This window comes from Amia ocellicauda, chromosome 3 (genome assembly GCF_036373705.1).
Source record: "Amia ocellicauda isolate fAmiCal2 chromosome 3, fAmiCal2.hap1, whole genome shotgun sequence".
Classification (NCBI taxonomy): domain Eukaryota; kingdom Metazoa; phylum Chordata; class Actinopteri; order Amiiformes; family Amiidae; genus Amia; species Amia ocellicauda.
Window position 1 is genome coordinate 39,630,542 of NC_089852.1, and position 27,174 is coordinate 39,657,715.

General features: G+C 38.9%; 1 protein-coding gene across 2 annotated transcripts in view; it reads left to right on the forward strand.

Moving 5' to 3' along the window:
* The window catches only part of maml2 (mastermind like transcriptional coactivator 2), a 61,004-nt gene extending 33,927 nt beyond the window's left edge, over positions 1 to 27,077 (forward strand). For both annotated transcript variants that reach the window (XM_066699393.1, XM_066699394.1), the window contains exons 2-5: positions 10,062 to 11,414; positions 24,243 to 24,422; positions 24,570 to 24,681; positions 24,854 to 27,077. In XM_066699393.1, coding sequence (XP_066555490.1) covers positions 10,062 to 11,414; positions 24,243 to 24,422; positions 24,570 to 24,681; positions 24,854 to 25,779 — 2,571 coding nt within the window. In that variant the 3' untranslated portion in view covers positions 25,780 to 27,077. The remainder of the gene's footprint in view (positions 1 to 10,061; positions 11,415 to 24,242; positions 24,423 to 24,569; positions 24,682 to 24,853) is intronic.
* The last annotated feature ends 97 nt before the right edge of the window (positions 27,078 to 27,174 follow it).

Sequence of the window (27,174 nt, forward strand, 5' to 3'; positions counted from 1 at the left end):
GTCAGGAAGTTCTGCGGATTTTGCCAGTAAGCCAGTGACAAAAAGTGCTGATGAATGAAAAGCTACTCGGGGCTGCAGTATTGCACTCCTTATCTCAACACTCTACGCTTGATTACAAAAACACACAGTGGCTTTGCACAATCTGAGGGCTCACTGGGGTTTGCATAAATCTATAAACAGGAAAAGCAGTAGAACTGTTTTTCTGACTGACTTTCTCTCCTTCTTAAATTTGCATTCGAAGCTGATCCCCTCTTGATATAACATTGCTCTGCTATTTCAGTAATGGACGGTTTATTGGAGTTTCATGTTTTAAGTTATCAGTGGGCAGCTAATGGTCCACATTTCATGTAAATTGCCTCTTTCTTGGTTATCCTATATTGCCACCCGCACAGGCCAGATTACATAAAACAAAACAAAAAATCTTCACTGCACTACAGGCAATTGTTGTGGAGGAGGAACAGCACAGTATTAACCGAGTTTATTATGTGAGTGTGCCAAAAATGAATAAGGGGGCCGGCCTGCCGTATTGAAAATGTGAGCTGTAATTTCAAAGCGTAAACAATGCAATCCTAATGTAATCTTGCATCTGGCCTAGACACTGCAGCAGTGCAAGTTTGCATAATCCTGAACTGGGTCAAGAAGAGACAGACGAGAGCTCATATCTATAGTGGCCTCAAACCGAGCTGTTCAGAGCTGGGAACGGTGGGGGGAATTGTGCGCTAGTGAAGGCAAGTGAAAGTGGGTCTATCGCCCTGTGTTGAATACAAGGCCGGACGGCGGGGGATGGAGCCCTGAAGGAAAGCGATTATTTTTTCATACCTAATTTACATCCTGTATAATCGTTCACCATCTAAAAGAGTTTGTGACAGTAAATATGGTTGTCAGATTTAAATGCTGCACCCAAAGATATGTTGGAACAACAGAATTTGTATTATTATGTATTATTTTAACATATACTGGACAACTTGTGTAGTTTAAATTGTCAACTTGAGTGAAAAGCAAGGGGAACTGAAATTATACTAAACACCTTAACTTGTGGAGGATGTATATATTGGATCTGGTGATGAAAATGTTATTTATTATAATACATTTTTTTGAGTGAAAGTGAAAAGTCTGGGTTCATTGTCAACTGGATGTTAAATTCTGGTAGCACATAAATGGGTAACACAGTGGTCTAAATTACCCAATGATATAAACCATAACAGCTTAAACTGCACAACCATACAACAAAATATGTATTTGCATATACCCTAAATTTCAGCTCTGCACTTTCCCATTCAGAGAAAAGAGAAAGAAGTGGTTCATTTTCACACTGAAAAGGACTCAATATTTGAACTGTTCTTTTTTTTATTATTTACTCTTTTCTTTTCATGGCCCCGAGTACATTTTTTTTTCAGTCCAATTTTCCATTTCTAAACAACAGAATACTTGAGCTGGGTCTGAAAGTCTTTAGAAACGGCAAACAAGGAAAGGGGGCTGAGGGGATGAACAAAGGTCCTGTTCATTTGCGCGACCCCCTCAAGCTACGAGACAGCCCCGTACAGAAGCTGTTAATGGCGGCCCCGACTCAGACGACGGATCTCACGCCAGCCTGGAAATGTGCTTCTTATTCTGAACTGCTCTCCAGATGTCTGCTTTCTCCAGAGAGCTACCAGTTGGTCAGAGATGAAAAGTTCCCCACAGATACTACAGAAAACACAGGGCTTTGTTCACATCAACATTTTCGGTAACATCACGCTGAAGTGCACAGCGGCCCTCGGTTCATTTAAAAGCCCAAAACGAGAAATCAAGACTCGGTGGGATAAATCTACACTTTCTGTGTTCACGTATCTGTTCCTTTTCTTTGGAGGAGGTCGTCTTTAGCTAGTGGCTCAACATCTCTTGTTTCTTGGGTGCTGCCTCTCTATACTCTCAAGTGCGACTTCAGCATCTTTAAGGCGGTGCCTGATGACTGGTCTGATATATGACTTACGTCTTTGTGAAAGCATGACTGTATTGAATAATTACACAGATACAGTGTCCATAATCTGTATTACACATCATGCACACTATTACACAAAAGCTGTTTGCACATAACATATCAAGTGCTGTACAGACAAAGGATTTGTAAATAATACCTAAGTTTTGTGTTTAAGATTGCCCAAATACATTTTCCAATTTAATCAGGCTCCTGTTTAGCCTCATAAAGGCATTGAATGAGAGCCTGGATGTGCTTTTTCTCTTCTGACACCATGGCAACAGAAACAGCTTTGAAACGTTTGTTTACAGCTTCATAACCACAAAGGACATCTATAAATGTTCTTTACAGGTACTTTGTAAAGCTATCAGCACATTGCCAGTGAGCCCATACATTTCTGTAAGATCTTTAAATTGTGGATGTATCTGTAACAGATGTTATGTACCAGAACAAGGGGTGCACAGGACTCGTGCTGTGTCATTTACAAGTATTACAATAAAACACACACATGAAAATAACATACAACATTGTTTGATATTTCCTTGTTTCACACACACATTTTATTGAACCAGTCACAATGTATATTATCTGGATATCATAATATGGTATTGATTATAACATTGTGAACAAAAACTGTTAAAAAAAGGTTTAAGATTTGGAACATAGAACTTGGAATGTAAAGTTTGAATGGTTTACCTTTTTCTTTTAAATGTCGTCAAAGCTCTTGTACTTACAAGCTTGTTTTGGAAATTAATTACATTATTTGGTAACTCCCTAAAAACCAAAATGCATGTTTAAAGGTGACTTTCAGGCACTGTTGCTAAATTAGATGACAAACCTTCACAGTTTCACCTGGCATCTTGGTCCTTTAGGCTCAGATGTATTTGATGTCTTCATGATTTTATCTTTCTGTGATTTCAGAATAGTTAGTTTTCAGTGCATTGTGAGCAACCAGTTTAATTTGTAGTTTGTAATAGTTTGTAGTTTGTATTCTTTTTTGGAAGAATTCATGCAAATTGGGCCTATTGTGGACTAGCGACAAAAGCAACATTTTTAATGCTGAGTTCAGAACAGCATCTGACAAGCTAACATTGTAATATATGCTCAAAGTGCTCTGTAGGATCTGTGCAACTGTACAAATATTATGTCTCCTTAGAAACTGACTGAAGTCATGTTTTTTTGTTTCTTTTTTATACTTGATACTGCATTTAATGGTTTTTAAGATGCGCCTGAAAAAAACAACAACAATAAAGAACAACAAATGTTTACTGTGCCTTAAAGGGAATTGAGATTAATAACAGTAAATATTGCCGTTCTGCCTTGGAAAAACACACACAGATTCAAGGATCGTCGGAATCTGCTTCAGGTTTGACAGATGCTACCAGAAGCCTTATTAACATATTATATCCAATGTTCACTCGAGCTATTTCCACACTGTTTAACATCAGTCGGCTGCTCTGCTTGCTAACAGCAGATTAGACTGAGCCCTCACAGGAAGAGACAGCCACTGTTGTCACTGCAGAGGACAGCTCTTCAGCATTGACAAGAGGTATAAAGATTATAGTGCAGCAAATGCAAGCAGATGTGGAAGGGGGGGAGGGCAGGAGACTGCATTACAGCAGTGTGGTGGAGTCCGTAGACGAGCCGTTCAAAAAGCATTCGGTGTCATGACATCATTGCAAGCCCTGCTTTTTTGTTTAACCCTATGTGATTTGGCCCGTTTCGTTAGTAACACAAGATGTCTCATACATTACAGTTTGTGAATTTGCATTGCAAGGTGTCTGTGTGGCGTAGGAAAAGCACAGGTTTGTTGAAATTCTGCTTTGGAGAGCTTAATTCTTGGGGTTCTTGTAACAAACTGTGAATCAATGAAATGCTCTTACAGTCTGCGCAAGCACTTGGTCCCAGATGGTTACTAGTTGTGGTCTCAGTCAGACAAAATAAAGATGTCCAACTGAAAACAATGAAAAGTAGAAGTCATGGACTGCATATTTTAATTATCTGAGCAGCTGTGGACCTTAACTGTAGCTGGTTAGATAATCAAAAATGGTATACCTTTCTTTCGAGTAGAGCAGGAGGATATTGGTCAACTGTTCACAGGAAGACTGATGCATGCTGATGATACCAAAATCATGTCATTGTATTTTCAAAAGTACGGATGTATAATTACACATAGGAGTTATTTAACAGTGAAAATACATTTTCACACATACTGAGTAGGTTATACATAGGGGAATTGTATATGTCAATTGTAAAGTTAATTGCATTTATGCCTGTACACCTTTAATTTAGTGTGGACTTGCTGCACAACACAAAGCTTATTTGTATCCGTATATTTTAGTATGCAAACAATCATGCTAGGTAATATCTTTGCAAGTATGATACTGAAGGATTCATCAAATTACTACTTATCTGTGCATTGCTGTTTATCCCTTATTCCCAAATGTTTTATGAAGTTTCCACTGTGCATCAGGTCTGAACCGAACAGAGCGAGTCAAAACCTTGGCTTCAGGAAATGCCAACCAAATGCTCTGGGAAAGTTATTTTTCAGCAAATGTTTTTTTTTTTTTTCATAACATATTGAGCTAGTTATCTAAGATACAAAATAAAGCCAACATGGCTTGTTTAAAAACCTTACAAGTTTAATTGCATATGCAGTGACTTGAAGGTTTAGTCATTATTAATTCAAAAATGTTTCTGTTATCAGTTCTTTCAGTGTAGTAATATTTCGGCATGCAGTGCGGTATGAGTACAAATAAAGAATATATCCCTGTGCTCAACCTTACATAATTTTCTTGCATAACAAAATCAAACACAATCAGTATTTCTCTTCTGTGGGAGAGTATTTTGACAAAGGCATTGACAGATATCCACTCAAAGGTGTCGGTTGCTCCGTTTCAAGAAGCACTTTTCCCTCCAAGGCCACAGAGCCTCCTAGGTCATTAAAAGTTAATAAGAAATTCTATTTTCAGATTATTTGTAGATCCGTCGTAGGATCCGCTGGTAATAAAAGAGAGAGGCATTTACATGAAGCCATTTGCTAGTGCGGTGTGACTTCCAAAGAGCTTGTGTTTCACCTTTTTGTCTCTTAGCTGTAACCGTTTAAACCTCTTTAGGACAGTCAGGCAGAGCAGACTATTGTAAAAAGTATTGAGTGAAAAAAACAAAAAAAATGTATCTGTGGGAGATGTACTAAAATAAGGAAAACTTTAGTTATGAAGAATAAAAGCCTTTTTTCAGTTATGACATTTCACAGGTGTATCTGGAATAATTACAGATCGTTTTCCATACATTGTTAAACTATTCCTTTTTGCTTCACTATGTTTTACACTACACTTTAAAAATGCTTTACAAATGTTTTTCCATTGCCTGAGTGTGTTTAGTAATGTTCACATCATCCTTCGGCTGTTCCTAAAACAGCAAAAATCACAAATAAGAGGAAGAAAGTCAGAGCTCCATGTCTGTTTTCATCCACGTTTTGAAGAAAACAGATGTCAGATTGATTGTTGGTCTGACCTATTTTTAGGGGGCTAGAGACCTAGGAGGATTAAGTTAACATATCTGTATCTGCAAAGATTGTCTTTTATTTGTTTCATGTCTTCCTAGTATTTCACTTTGATTATTTGCTTGTTTATTTCTAGTTTGAGAACTATTCCTTGCTGGTTTCTAAACAGAAGAAATATAATATTTCAGACTGTAGGCTAATTCCTTCTCAGGTTTCTGTTACAGAGGTTGTTGAAAACATTACTTGTGTTTGCATATTTGAGCTGTTACACCTATCTATGCCTTTTAAAAAACATTGAATCATTTCCAATGGACAGAGATGCCATGCAGATGGATAGAGACAAAATAATTTCTCCACTGCTAGATTTGTGCCATATTTGGTTTCCTGAATTAATTAAAATCAAGAGTAAAACAATTATCTGTAGCAAAAACATCCTTAATGTGGTCTTTTAAAGAACTGAGGTGGTTTATCAATTTTATATTTACATTTTACTGATAATTGTTCAGGTAAACCTTTTTTCCTGTTGCTGGCAGTATGTTTTTTTATTTTTTATTTAGCAATGCTGTTTGCTGTGAGTAATGTAGAGGTACCAATCATGAATTAAAAAAAAAAACCAGTATACCTAACTGAACTAATGCATGGTGCGGGCCGGCACACATTGCATGATACAAATAAAGCTATTCATGTATAGCTTGACAGACAGCACTATGGCACACACTTGAACAGGCATTGAACTGCCACTGACAGCATGCTATCTGTAAAACCCAGGAAAACGTAGATGGCACTGTTACGAAACCAGTGGAACATCACTGGCATCCTGTTCGCTTACCTCTGAAGGGGCATTAAAAATGCAAATACTGAAACTAAGCTAAGGAAATACCTGCAATATCTTTGTTATACTTTATTGGGTCTTTTGATGTTGCATAATGGCACAGATGACAATGTCAATAATGATCTGTGCTGTAGTGCAGCCATAAATATTACGGTCCACCATGCCATGTCTGATTTATAAAGACCACATCTTATTGTAAAAGGCCACATTTTTAATGCGGCCTGCAGCAGAAACAGATTAAGTCTTCAGGAATTGTATTCAGTTTGGGTTTCAAATGGATTAGTAAGGTGTTTTATAGTGGGGGTGGTTTACAAATATGCAAAGTTGTCAATTTTCTTTGTGTTAAGGAGGGAGGATGTGCTTAATTTGTCACATGAATCCAATATTACCAGGTGAGAGAGAGTCCAGGCTGGATGAATAGCTGGACATTTTCTGCTGATAATGTCCATGGGGTACTTGTGATTCAATTCCAAAATCACACGATCCATACATGCCTCCTTCAGCTGTTTGTGGGTCATAACATTGAGATTAATTCACTTTTAGTACTGGTTAGAAAAATGAGGAAACATGAAAATAATCTAACCTTAAACAAAGAAACAAACAAGCCAACACCGTCTCTTTCATTTAAGAATCTGGAGCATTGACGGTGTGATACTTTTAATGATGACCCAGAGCATAATCATTTTAAACTTGTCTTAATGTACAGAAAGTACATTTTGTGTTCTTCATAGTATTTATATTGTACCTCCCGAGGGTTTCGTCTCTTCAATAATTGAACTAATTGGTCTTTTGTTAAGAACCCTTCGGCCACATAGATTATGTCACAGCTAATGCCCTTTGTGTCTGATTGTAATTCTTAAATCCAAATTGATAGCATTATGAATTGCATGTTTAAAATATGTACTTACAGCTCGTAAAACTGATCACTGTGCCTTTTCAGGCCGAACAATCCAAGGCAATCTGCAAGACACATTATTAAAAGCTGATTTGTTTTTATTTTGTAATGGGTTTGATCCCATTTTGATTATAAAACAATATACCTGTATGAGGTCAAAAAATTTCAGCAAACCAGTTCAGACAACATCAAAATGAATCAAAATTATATGTTACCTCATTACACAACAAGTTCAGACCTGGATCAGTTTGGCTTTTGAGAGAGGTTCATTTCATGCCATCCTATCTTGGGGCAAGGGTATGGCACACGAGCACAGAGTATTGTTGTTGTTAAAGACAGTTCCTGACTTTCTCTCTGAGGTGTGGCTTAGGTACTGCCTGTTTGTTTCTCTTTCGCGGGAACTATCGTGCATAACCCATAAGACTAACTTAGGGAACGAGAAAGGTTGGCCATTTGCAGCATTTAGACAAATGTTGAAATTAAGCTTAGTGATAATTGATCTTTAGTTTAGCCTGAGCACTTCTTGAACAGCTTTTTATCTTCAGAATTGATTTCCCTCTTAGGATATGAGAAGCAGTTTCTAAATCTCTTGACTAAAGACCATAATTAGCAGGATGAGTCACCTGTATCATTAAAAGGTAATTAGTTGCTGAAGGAGGTATGTACTGGAGCTGTTATTCTCACAGTGAGCCTAAAAGCAATGACAGGAGATGATTAAATATATCACATAAGTAAGACAAAAGAAAATCATAAGAGAATATTCCTATGCCGTATGGGAGCATGGTATGTTTTATCATTTAAGATTAACACAGCTAGGTCAACCGCAAACTGTTTTCTGTAGTAAAAATTCATATACATTATTATAGTGGTTTGTTTTGCCGTTTTTTTCTGAAATGTTTTTGATAACGTGTTGTTAGAGAATGCCTCGAAACTCACAGACTTTGAAGACAATAAAGTCCATACTGCCAGACATAAGTAAACACAGCTTTCAAGATAATGTTCAAAGCTTGTGGGTTTCAAATTATTCAGCAATTTACATGTAAAGCATGAGGATCTGCTTACAAATGCAAATTCTTTAAAAGTTATAATAAAAGGTAATTTGATAGTTTTTGCTTATGCTTTTGTGTTAATGAATTACAGTGCCTCCATGTAGCTCAGTTTGGATAATGACTAATTTTGCTATAATTTACATAAATAAAGCAAGTAGGAGCATAATATATAACGATATGCTTACTGTGTTTGATAAAAAGAGGTTTTTTTTTCTCCTTTTAACTTTGAATCCATCTTCAAAGCAACATGATACGAAAGGGTATTATTAAAGCAATTTGTCATAAGCTGAGGGGTGTCTCTATATGTATCCCAAAAAGTATTTCAGTGTTAAGTGAATCATATCTTTAGTGACATGTGTAGTATGTGTATCACCTAAATATATTGCAAAGTCCTTAGATTCAGGGATTGCAAAATGTTTCTCATTGCATAGGATCTGGAGCCTTTGTTGGTTCAATGGGAACTAATTGTAATTTCAGAAATGTCCAGCAATGTATTGTCTTCTGTTCCCAAACGTATCTGGCTGAGTATATTTCCTTTTCTTCTATACTCATGGTTATTTCATATATTCAGGACTGGCATTCCCAGGACTTATTAATGTAGATATGTTTTCTATGTGATAAACAGACATTTAATCAATTAAAGGTATAGTGTAGTCCATTGCCAATATTTGTATATCCTCCCAATTTGCAGTCACCAATGGTTAATCGATTACTACAATTACACAAATATCATTTGAACCAAGCATTGCCAAGCTGGCCACTTCTTTTCACACTGGTCCACATCACAAACAGCTTTCTGGTAAACCTCAGGGGATACTGTTGCTTGGCCAGCAGATTAAACCATGTCTGGTGTTGACTCCTCTCAGCGCCTGTAGTGCCTGTCCCAAAGTGTACCCTGGCTTTGAGACTCTCCATCACAGTGGGCCGTAAAAATAGATTCCAGCCAGGGATGTCTGGGTTATAGATCCCAGCCTGCTCTCCAGAGAAGGTCTTGTACTCATAAAGTCACTCGGGAAGCCATGTTTTATGGTTTAACATATGTTGGTATTTTCAGCAAGTAGTGGAAAGTAATAATTGTTCCTGAAAAAAATAAATTAATCCAGGTATCAGTGTATAAGGATTCATAAAATTTGTTTCAAAATTAGTTTCGGTACGTCTGAATTCCGAGTTTACCTCAAGTAAAGTACCTTGTAATGCAAATGTTCACACACGTTCCTGCAAAGTGTTGATTTAGACACTGACCGCACGAAGAAATGTATTGCAGTGAATCTTATAATCATTATGAAATGCTGAGTGTTCCTCTTTTAGTTCCTGAAAGTGCTTTACCATCGAAACCAAAAGTTAAATTGTAGCTGAAATCCTCATTTAAATCTGCCAATAATGTACATTAATGCATTTAGCTCAAAGAAGAACCTTGAAATATGAATATCTTCAGGTTTCTGCAAACACTAGACGGGCCATGTGCAAAAGCCTGAGTAGCCCTGAAGCCAATTACAAAATTAGATACATTTACATAAAGATAATTGTAAGAGGGATACCGTTTTTTTTATACCAATATTTTGAGTTGCCATAATAATTTTAATAGAAGATTTAACAACATCAAAGGCTGTTTCTGATTTGAGATCATTAATTATATACTACTAATATTAAACACATATTTTCCTCAGGCAAGATTTTAGTTTAACTGTCTTATACCCGGCTTATTTGTAGTCATCTATATTTTGCATGTGCTTATCATTTTATTTAGGTATAACTTTTGTCTGTGATTATTCTGACACTTAAGTTTGTTTGATTACAGTTCTTTTATTTTTCTGTCTTAACAGCTCCAGGGATCATTGAGGAGAAAATTAGAAGGAAACCCACCCGGCTATAATCCCAAGCAAAATGGAATTTCAGCTTTTGGTGGAGACTTTAAACGAGTGCGGGTGGATGGCGGTGCCGGTATGGGACATGGTGGCTGTGTGTTCAGCAATGGACAAGCCCAGGGTATGCAGACCACGGCAGCAATGGGCCACAGTCTCCACAGGAAAGACAATAACGTGATGGCCCATACAAGTGGGAATGATCCTTTTAGTCTAACCCTCAAGGAGATGAAAGTGGAGCCGGGGGAAGTTCATTCATGTGGGCAGGCGTCGTCAGACAACAGCATGATGGTCTTCGATTTTAAAGATGAACCCGGCAGTCAGATTGATCCAGAGCTCCAGGATCTCTTCGATGAGCTCACCAAGAACGTGCCCTCGCTGAACGACCTGGAGTTTGAAAAGATGCTGAAGCAGGACGACTCCTTCAGCTTGGAGCTCGGACGGCCCGGCTCGGCGGGGATGAGCAAGCCCTCTCCTCAGATGGAAAAGACCATCATCAAGACTGAGTACTCACCAGGTTACAGCCAGACTCCTGCCTGCTCCCCCCAGCTGAGGCCGGCTTCCGCAGGGCCGGTTTTCTCAATGTCTAACAGCTCATTGTCACCTTCTCCAGTGACTTCCGCCCCTCAAAACCCCAGCCAAGGAGCCCAGGGTTCCTCCAGCGCTGCTCGGTCCCTCACCAGTTGGCCGGAAGTGTCCCATGCAGAGCAGTTGAAACAGATGGCCGCCAACCAGCAGCCGACAACAATGCTGCACCACCACCAGCAGCAGCAGCAGCAGCAGCAGCAGCAGAGCCAGTCAACAGGAGTGCCCAGCTGGTCCACGCACTCCTCTCCTGCAGCCTTTGGACAAGAGAAGATCCCAAGTCCTGCCACCCTGTGCCAGCAGAGGATCAGCCCCCAGAATGCCATCCTGCCCCCCATGAGCCAGACCAAAGGGATGAACAACTGTCTCTTCAAGCCGAACGGCAACAGCAGCTCCAACCACATGGACATAAAAGTGCTCAGTGCCAAACAATTGTCTCATTTCAGCCCCAAACCCATTGGCCAACAGATTCCCCCGATGGGAAGCGTACCGAATAAGTCTGCTGTTTTGCACTATCAGCAGCAACAGCAGCAGCAGCAGCAGCAGCAGCAAGCAGCAGCATCGGTTCAGACCCAGTCACAGCCTCCTCCTCACTTCCAGAATCCCAATTTGCCCCGACTTCCCAGTGTCCCAGTTTCCCAGTGCCTGCAGCCCAAGACCCTGCCACAAAAGATGCAGCTGAACCAGCAATCCTCAGGGCTCCACTACAAAATGGCTCAACACAGACAGGTAAACCCATCAGTTTATTAATATTATTTTGTATTTATTGACAGACACCCCTATCCAGCACGATTTACAGGTTTCATCTTTCTTGCAGAGGGCAGCAGGTTTTCCTTAAAAGACTTTTGTATATTTTGCTCCATTCATTTTCCTTTCTATCCCAACCCAGTCCCTGCTGATGAGAAACATCTTAATGTGATGCTGCCACCACCATGCCTCACAGTAGGAACAGTGTTTTTTGAGTGATGTGCTGTGTTGGGTTTGCGCCAAACATATAGCTTTGCGATTACACCAAAAAGTTTTAGGTTTGTCAGAGCACAAATCATTTTGCCACATGTCTACAGAATCTCCTAAGCATTTAATTTTTGTAGTGTAATTCAAGTGTGATTCAAAGTGGGCTTTCTTGAGTACCATACAGACCAGATTTGTGGAGTGCTGGGGATGTTGTGGTCACATGCACACTCTGACCACTCTTGGTCTGTAACTCTTGCAAAGTTGCCAATAACCTCTTGGTAGCTTCTCTGCTTTATCTCTTTCTTATTTGGCCATGCAGTTTAGAAAGCTCCTTGCTGCTCATGATTGAGACTTTGCTTTGAAATGCACTACAGCAGAGGGAACCTACAGGAACTGCTGAATTTATCCTGAAATCATGTGAATCACTACAATTTAACATTTAACATTTACATTTTCTACACATTTCTACTACATTTTCATATTTGTTTTTACTTGGAAGTGGGGTAGGATGTGGTGATAATTGAAAAAAAAGATTTTAATGCATTTTAAATCAACAAGGGTTTGAACATTTTCAAACGGGGTGTAGACTTTCTATAGGCACGGTAGATTATTTATTAAAGGATGTTTCAGTTATGCCGTTATCTAAGAATTGGTTTCACCTCGGCCATGTCTAATTAAAGTCTCTCAATATAATATGAAAAGACAAGTGCATTTTTGCTGATTAGAATACAGAAAGCTGAGAACGCTACCCTGCTGATGTCTCTTCAGTATCCTTTAGCCAGGGCCCCAACTCGCCTTGGGCTGAATGCTCGCTGTATTTGACTTACAGTGCTGCGGTAGCTTTTTGTTGCTGTTGCTCTTGCTGTTGATTTTTTTGTTTTTGTGGTGGTGCTGGTGGTGGCAGAGATGGTGGTGGGCTTCTTGAATATGCATATCCCTGGAAGCGATTTGAGGATGACATGTATTGCCGAAGCTTGGTAGATTAACAAGCAGCACTTCTAATTTCTCTGCTTGTCACAGTCGCTTTTCATCAGCACATGGGCTCGCACAGTAGGATTTGCTAATTGGAGGTTGTTAGCCACCAGGGACAAGTTGTGGAAAATGACAGTAATCTGCTTAGCTTGTTACAGGAGGCTGAACCACTGATTTGTTTTGATTGGAAAGATATAGAACATCCCCTTTTTATTTATTTAATTTTTCAGTTGGGGAAGTAGTATCACCGTCTCTGTTCGTCGCATATTATCATTTAGACGGCACAAGACGATTCTTTTACAACAAAGGGGAGAAAAAATCATCTCCGTTAAGCATTCACCCTTTAGCGGGAATTGAGTGGAACAGGCGGGACTAGTTAACAGCCCACACCACTCCCCTCTGCTTGATATCTGAGTTTCTGTATTCGTGATTTACAGTAAGGGGTTGCCTGACAAAGAGAGATCACTGAAAATGACCATGACCATGACATGTTGCAATCTTTGGTTTTCTGCTTTGGAAGGGTTTCAAAACTTACTGTCAGGATGTGGCAAGGTGAAAGACCTGACAGGGCAGTTGTGTGTGTCTGGGCAGACCTGTGAGTAAAGTCTGTGCAAAATGCTTTTTCGTTGTTGCAGTCAATGAGGCCGAATTAACAGCCAGATGAGATTGGACACTAATAGGTGTTGGGATTGGAGAGGAGGACAAAACAAAGTGTGTGGTCAAGCTAGAATGGATAATTATTTGGCTGATTAACTGGCCTATTTACATCGTGTTATACAAGTGAATTTTTATTCATGTCTCAGGTTGTACAGAAACAATGTAATTTGCTAACAGTAAAGTGAGGGGGACATCAGTCTTGTCTGGTCCTGAAAAAACTAAAAGCTAGGGGTCATGTTTTAATTATTCATATATCACCAGACTTACAGTAACAAGAACCTAAGCCATTTTTATTTGTGTTTTTCACCTGCAGGGACAGTAGAGCAAGCAAGCAAGCAATTATCTCTTTGTGTATTATTCACCGAACCGAAGAGAGGAGGGGGTTAACTGTACTGCCAGTGTGGAAGGGAAAACTGTGCTGCAGTTATGAAAGTGCAAACACCAGTTTATTCTCTTCCCACAGTTAACTGAATTAGTAATGCTCTGTTAAGAAAGGTCCCAAAATGGTGCCACGATCCCCACTGGAACACTAACAGAATGTTTTGGAGATGTGACTCCACTCCCACAAAGTTCACTACCAGTAAGTTTGCACTCACATAAAAAAAGAAAAACATACATGTATGCATTTCAAACTGCCTGTTTCAAAGATGGTGCAGCCTTCTTTTTCTCATGGTTAAAACAATATTTTTCTACCCCTTCCATGCAGCAGTGCTTCATTCTTAGTGACAGAAGGATGTTATCAACTCTTTCCACCTTTGCTTTGCTGACCACCAGTTTTTTATGAAAAAGTAATCGATCAATTACTCTGGCAGATTAACAAGCGGTGCCACAAAACCCAATTTAATGTCAGATTCGTCTCTGTGATCTGTCCCCATACTCTTAGAGCTGTGTTCGCTCCCTAATTCCTCTGTTTCAAGTTTCAGAGTATCTGTATTTTATCCACAGAGGTAAGAAATAATAAATCATAGAGTTTAAGGCTTTAAGTTATGCAGGGATTTAAGACTTGGGTCCATTTTAGAGACCTTGTGGAAATTGTGTGTTTATAACTGATAAGCCTCAATAGGCAATAGGCTATAGTTTGTGTGTCAATAGTGGCTAAAGACGTCTGCTGATTTACAAATCTAGCAAAGGAAATTTTGTTAACGGCTGACTTCCTTCATTCAGAGCAGCTTGTATGTTTAAGGTGTGTTAGGTTATCAATTGCATTCTTTCTCACCAAGAAAATAATAAAAGTGCCTATTCTTCAACCATTGTAGGAAACTATGCTTTAAATGCTTTAACTATGCTCTGAAGTGTGTGAAACTCTTCTCATATATCTAATATGTGACTTTTGATAACACATTACATTTTAGGCTTATCTCATTAGGAAGTTATTTAAAATCCTTAGAATTATATCTATTTAGTGATTTTAGCAGTCCCAGCAGCTACATTACTTAATGGAAAATAAATGTTTTAGGGTTCTTGTGCCTTTCCCCCCCTGTTTCTCTTAGTGAGAACTAAACTGAAAAAAATCCACTACATTGCATTAGCTTTCCACTTTAATCATAAGATTATTTTTCAGAAACCCTAGAGAAAACAGGCTATATTGGAACTGACATGTGGTGTATTTAATCTCAGTAGAATTTTCAGTAAGTCCCTCCCTTTTCAAATATACCCATTCGAAATGAGGAATGGATGGCCAGGGTGGCTCTTATCGTCTTATTTGAGCGGCAGTGTTCTTGTGACTTGAGGGCCGGTCGTTTTTATTATTATTGTCATCGTTTTTTTGACAGACGGAATTATATTGACTCTGTTTAGGAAAGGAATGTTTTGTTTGGTTTGTTTTTCTCCCCCTTTTTTTCCTCTCCCTCTTCTGTGCTGTGAGTGTCGGTGGGTTGAGGAAATGACCAAGATGGATGAGAATGTTGCCATGTTGTTTAATAGCACTGTGAACGGAGGACTTGTTTCCTGGGAATGGGACCCTCTGCCAAGTTCAGATGCCGAGTCCTTCCCCTGGGACTGCCTCCTGACTCCAGTCTGGAGGAAGTGTAGTGTGAGAGTCGGAGGCAGGGCCGGGATCCCTGTCAGCCTGTTCGAATATGAGTGGATGAGAGACTAAATCACACTACTCTTTTATGGACTTGTGAGCACATGTGGTATTCATTTAAATCAAGCAAGAGAAAGAAAAGAAAAAAGAAAGATGGAAAATGACTTCATGACTAGTGAGGAGGATGACCAAGAAAGGAGTACCTAGATAAAAAGTTAAATTCAGTTTCTCGTTGTCTGTCTTTCACACAGAACAAGGAAAGCAACGCAACATTGCTAATGGGTATTGTGAAAAGTTTATTATAAATAATAATATATATGGTATCCCTGTTAATGTTAAAGGTTTTCCATGGTGCCCTTACTAATTAAATCCTTTTTTTGTCTAAACTGCCCCTCCTTTGATTTTGTAGATTATTTAATACACTAACCCATACACCTTATTTAGTAAAACACATTTCTTATAGAAATAATTGACAATATAAGTTAGTCAATTAGTATGCCAATTTTCTGCCTATCCCCGAGGAAGCTTGTTCCCTAGTCAAATTATGTTCAGCTTGTCCGGGAATCCTTTTTACATAACTTTGGCCGGTGCCCCTTATAAAGCACAGTGCTGACGTCCAAACATGCAATGGGCGACTTGTCTTATTAGGTTCTCTGTCACCAGCAGAGTTGTGATCTTTATAGCCATACAAATGTTATTAAAATTGCAATTGCTTTGTAACTTATGACTGAAAACAGTTCCTTGGAATCGGTGATGTCATGTAAGCAATACTGCCCCCAAATCGGATCGCACCCAAATGAAAGCCCATCTCTCCTGCCTCGTTCTTCACCCGATACTGCACATAGTTTGTAATAAAAATATTCGGGAGGGATTTGTGATTTGGTTTTAAGACTGTGCTGTCTAATGAAATTTGACAGGAGATATGTCACAGCAGGAACAATCTGGCCTCTTTCTTTGCACTCGAAATATCTGCATGCCAGTTGCTTCTAATATATTTTCCATACCATCCTAGATCTGGGTTGAGATCTCTACATTCTCTTTCAGCACACTGTCAGACTTTGAAATGACTGCCATGACACAGCTTTGAATTTTTGTTTTTGTTTTGGGCTTGGTTGGGGTGGTGGGAGGAGAGGGAGGGGGCAGAGCAATCCTCTGTAAAGCTTCTCTTCCCAAAGTAATAGCTCTTAATAATTGAGTGAGTTGATGTCTAATCCATTTTGCTCTAGGAAATGTTTTGTGTCAACAAAACATGATTGACGTTGTTTACATGCTGTGTGTGTGCTTGGCTGTGCCGTGATTGAACTTCCCAGTGACAAATGCTTGAGGCAGGGAGGTTCTTCGCAAGGGGCCCCAGAGTGCATCACTTTCTTTGCCCAACAAAGATTTAGTTCAGTGGTGTCATCCTCAAGTTGCTTTCCTCCCATTACGTCTTAACTTCCTTCTAATGCTTTCTTTCACAGATGTTTCAGACCTTCTGCCTGCCGTGTGTCTATCATTTACATTCACTTTCATGACCTTGGTTGAAATCAAAGGTAGCTTTATGCCCAGTGTGGGCATGGTGGTGTGTTCAAAGGGCTCGTCATTGGATGACTAATTAACTTGCCTTTCACTTGTGGAAAATCTTGCTTTGCAATATGGACTTGCAGAATGAATCTTTTTCTAAGCTTGGTTGACGTCACTGGACAGTGACAGTTTACAGCGCAGCTAGGGGGATCCCCTGGACAGACAGGAAGGAAGATCGTGACTGAGCTGTGAGGTTGCACCATAAGGTGTGCTTTTCATGACACCTTCTAACATTACGCCTTTTTGTAGCCGGTGCATTTGTGTTTTATCTTTTATTTTAAATTGATGGCCTTAGACATGGAAGAAACAGAAACTTTCAAAGACACAACAGTACCCAGCTCTCTTGTATGCAGAACTCAATAAACCTTATAGATGTGGGGGTTTTATTCCGTTGTGAAAGGTATTTAATTGTAATTGATATTATGCCAGACAAGGCCTAAACAAAAGGTGACCCCCTCAGATTATTCAGATTGCCATGGCAGTAGACCTAGCTGTTTACAATATCTTGTACAAAATATGCCTTGTATATTTTCCTATGTAGTGTCAGAAGACTGTATTTAAAGCTTATTAACAGCCTATGGGGTTTAATGGATTCATGTTATTCCCACAGCTTTGTGGTGCATCTATGAGGGTTTTTCCAGGGAGAAAAGGAGGAAGCCTTTTGAAATGTATTCCCGGTTGGCATTATGCTGTTTTTCCAGAACAGGTCTATTCTTTTCTTCTCTGCAGAAGTGATGATAAAGTAGTTTGAATTAGACTGAGAGCTGCCGGGACCCAGCTGGGGGGAGGAAAGCTAACATCTGCAGCCCATGAAAAGATCAGGGAGGTTTTTACTGTGTTCTCTGGTGAGAAGCCAAGTAGCAGTATTTTATTCACCCCCTTTTTTTTCTTGTCCAGAAAACCAGAAGATCTCTTTGTTAACTGCACTGGAGGGAGTTGTACCTCATGCATGTCAAAAATGGGTCGCCAATTTTTAAAATGTATTGTTTGTTTTCAGCCTTGTCCTTCTAAATTTTACTTACAAAAACAATACAAGGTCATGTTGCAATATTCATAAGTACTGTATTAAGGATAAGCCTCTACAATATGCTCTTACCATCTACTGTGCAGTACTTTACTATGTAGTTGATTTGTGGAGATCTAAGTTAAATCCCCAAAGGTTTGTACTAAAACTGTAAATCACTGTTAGATTAAACTTAATACATATCTAGCTACAGAAATGATAGCTATGTTTTCTATAATTATAGCATTCTGCAAAGTGTAGTACTATACAGTATAATATATGTAAACACAGAAATATATGCAAATATGCACACAAGCATATATAAATATAGTAACTTCTCATTGTTACTGTACTGCAAGACATATACATTGTATATTGCTGTTATTAGAGTCAATACAAAAATCAGTGTATTACATACAACAATTTTTTGTCAGAAACTGGATGTAAAAAGTGTACACTAGTAAAGCAAGTGTATACTTACACCCGATGTGTTTGCATATTTAATTACTTTACTCATATGTATGGTTAAAGTGTTAAGAAATTCAGTTTGACAGATTGGTATGTGCACTTCCACTGCTTGACCTTAGTGATCTGACAATACCAGTAGCTCAGAAGTACATTCTGAAGGGCCGTTATAGTGGGGGCTGTGTTTGTCCCACAGCGCTGTCCGTGTACTCGTTCTCGCTGGAGTCGTAAGTTGGCAGTGCCTACAGAAAACCAGTACAGGAGAACAGAGATACAACTGCGACTGTATGATCTGGAGATGAAATAAACAGATATGTGTAACCTACATTGACAAGCAGGGGACAGCTGCCCCAATGACATTAAACTGACGAGCAAAGCATTGGAGAGAGTGTATCTTTTTCCAACGAAACACTAGCTCTTGACCTGGCGATGACTCATTGTTAGGCAATTCTTACTGTTCTTAGACAGTCAGTTAAAGGTCATAAAGTCAGACTTAAAAATAATAATAATAATAATAATAATAATAATAATAATAATAATAACAGTTATTATTATTATTATGGGCAGTGAAAAAGGAATCTTAGGAGATATGTTTCCCATGATGTCAGCTTCTTACAAAGTGCTAAAGCTTTGGAAAGTGAGACTCCTGCTGGAGATGTAGGGCATTAATGCACATATTTGATGGTGTTCATAAATAAAACTAAAATACATAAAACAATATGAACTGTAATAATGATTTGACCAGTTCAGACTGTATTGATACACATGTGTTGGTTGTAATAAATGAAAGCATATGCATGAAGGTATACATTTAATAAACATGTCTTATATATTAAGTGTTCAAACGAATAAATCTTTCATTAGCAGTATATGGAATTATTTTGTATTATTTTGATGTTTTCCACAAGGCAGCTTTCAGTCACAATCTAGTTTCTCAAGCCTGCTGAGTTGTGATACATGATGGCCTCTTAAATATAATGCTTTGGCATCAGCTAATACATTAAAAGAGGCACAAAGGACATGAAAGTGACAGCTAAATTGATTTATGATTTTTTTGGAGGATGTAAAGTTGAGCAAAAGCCAAACAATGGGTTTGAATTAATTTAGTATTTTAACTAAAAACTCTGCATCAGGCATGGTAAAGTATTAAACACAGCCTGACATTTTAAAGCATTAATTGAATGGATTCATTTTTTTTTTAATAATAAAGAAAGGATCAACAAATAATGGGCCTTCTTCTCTTCTCATCTTGTCTTCCACAATCAGCAGTGAGGGCCCATGTCCCAATATACTGTTTAGTGAACCTGGCATTTGTATTTCACAAGTATACACACTTGTCAACATTTGACGGAATCTGATCTGGGATGAGAGAGCATTTATCTACATTAAACTATATACAATGCAATGACTTGTGACATTCAGAAAGCAAGATATCAGACCATTTATTGAAGGAGTCAAATTTTCTATAGTATTTTGCAGCATTGGTAATGTCCATAGATCTGTTTTTATCTTTTAGATCAATGGGAGTAAAAAATGTTTGATTTCCAAAGTGATTTATGTGGCCTTCAAAATTAATTTGCATTATGTATTATGGTTAGTTTCCCAGTAACATATTAATCCTTTTTGAAAGCCTGAAGTATTTGTTTATTCCCTGTTTAATTTCATCCTTTACTCATCAGATCAGTCTCCTACTCATTCTGCCTTCTTTGCTAGCTTCAGCAATTCTTGAAAACTCAAAATGCATAAACACATCACTTTCAAGCGTTACCATTCACTGTCACTATTCATCTGCAGAATATTGTGTGTATGAAGCCACTTACACACACTTATAGATTTATAAATATTCTGCAGAAAGACATTGTGATTTCTAATTTGTCAACCTAAGACAGCAACAATGAACTGAAGGAGAGTGTCCCACTTTTGTTGCTCTTTGATATTTTAAGAAACCTGTAAAGACAGCGATTCACCCAAATAAGCAGTTTCTGTTGGGGAGGGGGGGGGGTGAAGGAGCCAACTCCTTGGAAGCACACAGGAACCCACAATGCATTGGGCAGGTTGGCAGGAGCCTTGGCACAGCCTTGGCACCTCTGCTGGTGCATCTCTCAGGTACACTTGCCCCTCGGCATAACCTAGTCAAGACAGCAGCCCGTATTCAGGGGCAGCAGCTCGCCTCTTGAGTTTGGAGCGCCCAGGCTCGAAGCGTTAGTTGCCATGGATACTGTAGCAGAAAGATAGAAATACAGAATTATCATCATCCTGCTGAAACACAGTCTAACTTTACTCTCCAAGAAAAGGGCCATTTTGTGTTGTTCACTACAATAAAGAATATTTTTCTTTTTTAGATATGATAAATCTAAAAGCAGAGACAAAAGACATGTTTATGTTTGCCGAGGGCTACATGCTGCCGCTGTTGAGTTGGATACACAGAGCAAGTCCATCGCAGAATAGTTTCATTGTACCCTTGTTGCCTGTTTAATCAGCTGCCCACTTCAGGTTGGTTTTCAACAAAGTTGTCAAATACTAGAACTGACACCTCCAGCTCGAAGCAGCGGCCTGCTGTTGACGCGACCCCGTGCTCTGGGGGAGAGGCGCTTGTTCCACCACCTGAGGCAAGAAAACCTCAGATTTGTGCACTGTATGTGTTGGCAAACCGTTTTGAATTGCACCCCTGGGTCTGAACGAACACTGTTTCTTGTTGTGTTTGTTGTTGTTGTTTGTTTTTAAAAGGTCACATCAAAGTAACAGCTGTACTGTACTGTGCCTTTGAAGCAGACCTAAGCTCTCCCACCTTTCATAATAAGACTACTATTCTTCAGAGCAGTAGACAAGGCACTAAGGTCGTTGCTTTCAAGCAAACTAAACCTGGGAAGTCGTTTTCCTTTGAAGAAAGAGGTGTAACTTGCCCAAATAAAACACAACTAAATATAGAAATAATATCCATATAGTAAACAGATGCTGAAAATGAAAGATCAAGGCCAAGTTGGGTTGAGGTCATTAACACTGATCTTTTTCTAGGGCATCTCAAGGTTGGCCCTTCTTCCACCTCTTTTCCCATTTTGTTTTTCTCCAAGTCGCTGGATTGTACAGAAAGCTGGCTATGAATTCATTGGAAAGTCTTTTTCAGCATATGCTCAAGCAGGCAGTTAAAAAAAAAAAAAAAGCTGGCCCATCTCCAGCATGGCTTTTGTGAGTCTACAGCCGGAACACGTGCAAGAACAGAGCATCTAAAACTTAATGATTAATCACGCCAACCTTTGTTCTCCTTAAAGGCTGGATTTTTGGACAAGCCTGGTAATGAGGTTCAGTTGATATGTCTGTTGCTACGAGATCACTCTTCCCCAAGAAAGCCTGGCTCATAGCCCAATGTAATGGGTCTTGGTGGAAAAAAGATATTGATGCACTAAGCAAGTTTAAAACCAGCTCTTTTGAAAATCAAATAGCTGCATTAAATCCAGAGACTTATCAGAGCTTAGAAACATTTACTTCCTTCACCCTTTTTGTGAAGAATGCAGTTACTTAAATCCTACCTGTTAATCTTCAATGGTCTCTATCTCCCTTATTACACTATGAGCAAGACAATTGGCATTTTTATTATGATTCTTTTATCACATTTAATTGCTTTACTGACTGGAAAATCCATAGCAAGTACTTGAGATCTTGTATCTTATAAGTGACAGATTGAGGAAAAAAAAGTGTGGTACATTTTGATCAGTATTTTTGAAATATTTTTAATGCTGAATAGTAGACCTAATAGACCTACTGGTTGATTACTTATAGTTTTCTGAACATGATCCACAGTCACCCACAAATATTCAGCTGGTAGGGATCACTGTTGCAACAGAAATTCAGTTCATCCCACAAACGTTTCCGAAACCTAAACTTTTTACTTTTGAGTTTTTCTTTTACACTGTTCTATAAATTAATGCATTTGCTCTAGTCTTGTCATGCCTTTGTGCTATGGAATAATATTGGACTCATAATTATGGTTAACCACTAATAGGTTGTGGCCCATTCAGATACTGTGTAAATCAATCACAGATCATTCTCAGATTTTAAAGTGCCTATTGTGGTACATTTAGCTCTTTTTGGTATATATAAGGTATAGCTATGAACGCCAAAGATTAAACCCAAAAGAGAGGAATATAGTACTTGTGCATCCAGTCTATCTCTAACTGTCTTGAATAGAGCTTTTAGTATATGGTTAGTAAAGTAAAAACAAAACAAAAACAAAAAAGATGATACACATATCATCATCGGCTCATTTCGATCCACTGCTGGATGAAGGTCTACTCAAGATGTTTCCACCAGAGTCTCTTTTCCAAGTCACGCCTGCAAAGTTTATTATTTAATCTTCCCATCTTTTATGTGGTCGTCTTCTAGGTAATTTTCTGTCTCTTGGGATCCACTTGATATGTCTTTGATATGTTCTTCTTGCAATGTGTCCAGCCCATTGCCATTTTCACTCTTTCAATGATGTCACACAATTTTGTTTGTTCTCGGATCCATTCTTTCTATGGTTCAATGGTAGTAAATGTAGCCTGCTGTGTTATTAGCTCCAAACTATATCTCTGGACAGACAGGAGTAAGTCAGATGGAAGTCTCTCTCTCTCTCTCTCTCCCCCCCCTCTCTCTCTCTCTCCCTCCCCCCCCCCCTCTCCCTCTCTCTATATATAGTGGTCAGTGGCAGTTGGACAGATCTGACCCAAACCTCTCGAAGTAGACCTTTTCTCACCAAACCTTCTTGTATGCACCCATGTGGAACAAACATATATTTCTACTACATTGCAGATTATATATGATCCTTAGATTTTTCATGTGCCAAAATTGGCCACTTTTATATTTAAAATACATGGGATATATTTTAAATTTACTTCAGTCGGTAATCCATATGTCTACATATACAGATACATGGTGTGGTTGATTTCTATATTTTCAACATATAAAATAAATGTATGGATTAGAGACTAAAATATATTTTAAGTATATCCCATGTGTTTAAAATAGTCACAAAAGGGACCATATATTAAAAATACATGTGTGTTCCACAAGGGCAGGACATCCAAATTAAGTTCTGCCAGTTTTGGTTGAGAGAGGCTGCTATATGACAGCTTAACCGAATGTATTAGACTAGTCAGAGCAAGCTTTTAATTATATGTGGGGTTGGAAGGAACCATAACTCCATGCCATGCCCCCAGTGTAATTCAATAGAAGGTGCTCTGGATTTTCAGGGCCGGGAATCTGCTCTAGTTGAAAGGGGTAGCCATGGTGCTCCATGTAAACCTCACACACAACAACAACCCTGAAATACTTTCTCTGGGATTCTTTCCACCCTCTTCTAAACCTTTTAGCTTGTCTGGTGGAAAAAAATGCACACACACTTTCCTTCAGCAGCCTGGACTCTTCTTCTCTCAACATAATATTGCCCTCTAGTGGGTACCTATGTAAATGTATTAAATTCATGCATGGATTCCTTCTCATTAAACTGTTCATATTTTGATTATGATGCTAGGATTTTTTTGTGATTTTGTGATTTAATGGCATGTGCTACCGCTCTGCACTGTGCACCAGTTCCTCTTCAGCCCATGTTCTTTCCCAAAACCCTTTGTTTTCTGTTATCTGAGATGTTTCAGTCTTCTGTGACAGCTGATCTGTTAGTGTAGTTAATGGGGAATTCGTTATGCTATATTCACTATTCCTATTTCCCAGACATTCTGGTTCCATCTAGTTTCTTTCACTTCTCAGTCAGTGTTTTCTGGTCATATTACTGTCAATAAAGCATGAATTTGCTTAAACGTAACTCAAAACAGACCAAAGGGAAAATGCAAGGAAACGTACTGTAGAATCGCTTATTTGAATATTTCTAATCCTACTCAAGCCCGATACACAATGTTAACAGCTTTTGTTGTTGTCCTTTTAGAGCCAGCAGGCCCTTCCTCCTGGGCCTCGACTATCTGTGAGCAGCAGCTTTGTGAGCTCAGCTCCGCCCCAGCAACAGCAGCAACCCCAGCCACCTCCAACAAGCCAACAGAAAGCTATGGTGAAGAACCAGGTGCTGCAGAGACAGCTGGCTTTACAACCACAGATCATCAATGATTCGGTGAGCATTCAGATTGCATTGTGATATGAGCCATATTCCCCAGATCTTTCCTTCGACTTCGCACAAATCTGATCAGTATGGAGATTTCATTGACCAGCTTGCCTTTTGGTATTTATTACTACCTTTTGTGTTTTTATTTTATTTTAGGATAAAATGAGTCCCCAGGATCAGTTAAACCGACATTTAACCCGACCTCCTCCCGACTACAAACAGACCAGAAGACATATAGTCGGAGTACAGCAGCCAAGTCAATACCCAGGTAAGGCTAAGAGCGTAGAATATTTTCTCCTCTTGTTTACAGGCACTGTTTTAACTTGTAACACGCTCATAAACAATATTTATTCAGTCTTGGGAAGTGTTTTGTGATACCTTAAATAGCCGATTTTCCTTTTATATTTAAAAAGATATTAATGAAGCTTCTTATTCTCCAGGTGGGCTTCCTTTGGGCATGAATCCTCCCCAGACGATGACAAACACAGTTTCCAATCAGGGTGGTTTACAAGGCAATCCCTGCCATCTTCCCTCTGGTCAGGCCAACAAGATGGCACCTACTCCCAATGACAGGATGTATGGCAGTGGTCCAGACCCTCAGCAGGGGGGCTTTAATGTCCAAACGGGCATGAACCAACTTCAGCAACACAGCAACCAAAACCAGATCGGACTGAACCAAAATAACTCCAGGTATCAAGGATCTACCATCCCGGGTAACAATTTTGGGCCTAGTCCTGTGACAAGTACACAGCATATGAGACCACCGGTAAACCAGGAGGTGTCTGGGATGCCAGGACAGAGAATGGCCAGTATGATAACCAATTCTAGCTTAGTTGCACCCAACTGGGCACAAGGCTCCAAACAGACTGCTGTCCCACCTCCTCCAATAGGAGTCAGGAGGTTTCCAAATACACTACAGTCTCATCCGGAAATGGGCAATCGACACTTTCCACAGAAAGCTATGACGCCACCAAACCAGATAGTGCCAGATGTGTCCATGCGCCCTATCAACCCCTTGAACCAAACTCCCAATGGGCAGGCGGTGGTGGCAGCAACAGGACCTGCTCCACGGCAAAGCCAGCCCAGAATGCCAGCTCTGTCCACCATGGCAAACACCAATCAGCTCTCTCCTGTGCAGATGGCAACTGCAGGCAATTTCACAGCATCTGGTCATAACCCCCGTAACTACCAGAGCAACAACCACAGTGGTGACCTGACTTTTGATTTTCTCCAAGACGGAGACAACACCGTTCCAGGCATTAACTCTGATTCAGACTTCATAGACTCACTGCTGAAATCAGGCTCTGGAAATGATGATTGGATAAAAGACATTAATTTAGATGAAATTCTTGGTAGTCACTCTTAAAACAGCAGGTGCCTGTAGCCCTTTGCAGTACTGCATGCCACGCAGCTTCGAATTAAAGAGCTGGTTTCCAGTGACAAGTAGAAAGTGTATGTGGTTTAAATGTATATAACGAGCAGTTAAAAAAGATGTTTCATTAACCCTATGCCTAAACTAAATACGTATTAGATACCTTACAACAGTGCCCTTTTTCTGTTCTAAAGAATAAAATAAATATTTTCAATATTTATGAATTCAAGAAATTTGCAGTTATCTCCCAGAAAACAAATCACTGTGAGAAAATGCTGCTTTGAAAGCTATCTGTGTGTATAAAATACATGTCTACAAAAACACCTTGACCTGGTAAATTAATCAAAAACAGAATGCTTGTGGTGAAGACTTAAACTATTCATGACACATTGCTTCAAGACACTTTTGGTTGTTTCAGGACTTGCATCTAATTAGTTGTATGTGAACTTTGTATATTTGCTCTGCAGTATTTCCCTGTAGTTTGTCATTAGTCAAAACTGGTCTAGGTATTCTACCACTTCTCCATGCTTCTAGCTCCTTAAATATAAAATAACAATTCATAACACTATAGTACACTCTGCATCTATTATGTTTGTAAGAGTAGTTAAAAAAACTGAAATACAGTATGTGATTCTGTCCTTTATTTCCTTAAACGCCTACAGCTAAGTCTTGTTATATAAATGTTGTTACTCTTCTAAGTGAAACTCTGGCATTACTGGACAAATCAAACTGGGTCATACTCATTCAGGCTTCACATTTCCCTAAAATGCATGGGACTGCTGGTCTACTTTATGACCAATATGATGCTGTCTAAACTTAAATTCCAAGCCAAGTATATGATATTTATTCATTTTTGTTCAGAAGTCTTCATGAGTTTTTGGTTTTCTGGACACAAAATATGTTTTTCCCTATAAGGAACTTCTCTGTACCTATGATTCTGTATTTGTTGATTAGCATCAGACTTGTCTGAAAAGCTTTGAATGCTCTACCCAATTCTGGATGCCCCTGCACTCATTTGTCTACTATGAAATGTACAGATTGTACTGTGCTTTGTAAAGAAATGTAAAGTATGTTTTGATATACAAATAATATTCTTCAGAAGATTATATTTATACTTCTGTGAATCAGATTTAGTAAATGTTATATTTTGTATGGAAAACTTGTTACTTTAAAAAAAAAAAAAAAAAAAAAAAAACCTTTTGTTCATTTTGTTAAGTGTTGAATGTGGTGTATAATTGGTGCCGTCATTTTAGTTTCCAAATACCAACAATAAACAAATTAGACTTTTACAAGTGCCTACTGTTGTAAAAGAAACACTCCACAGCACTCCACAGCAATAATGCAGAATAATAGTAATATATATTTTTTTTAAATACATATATATATATA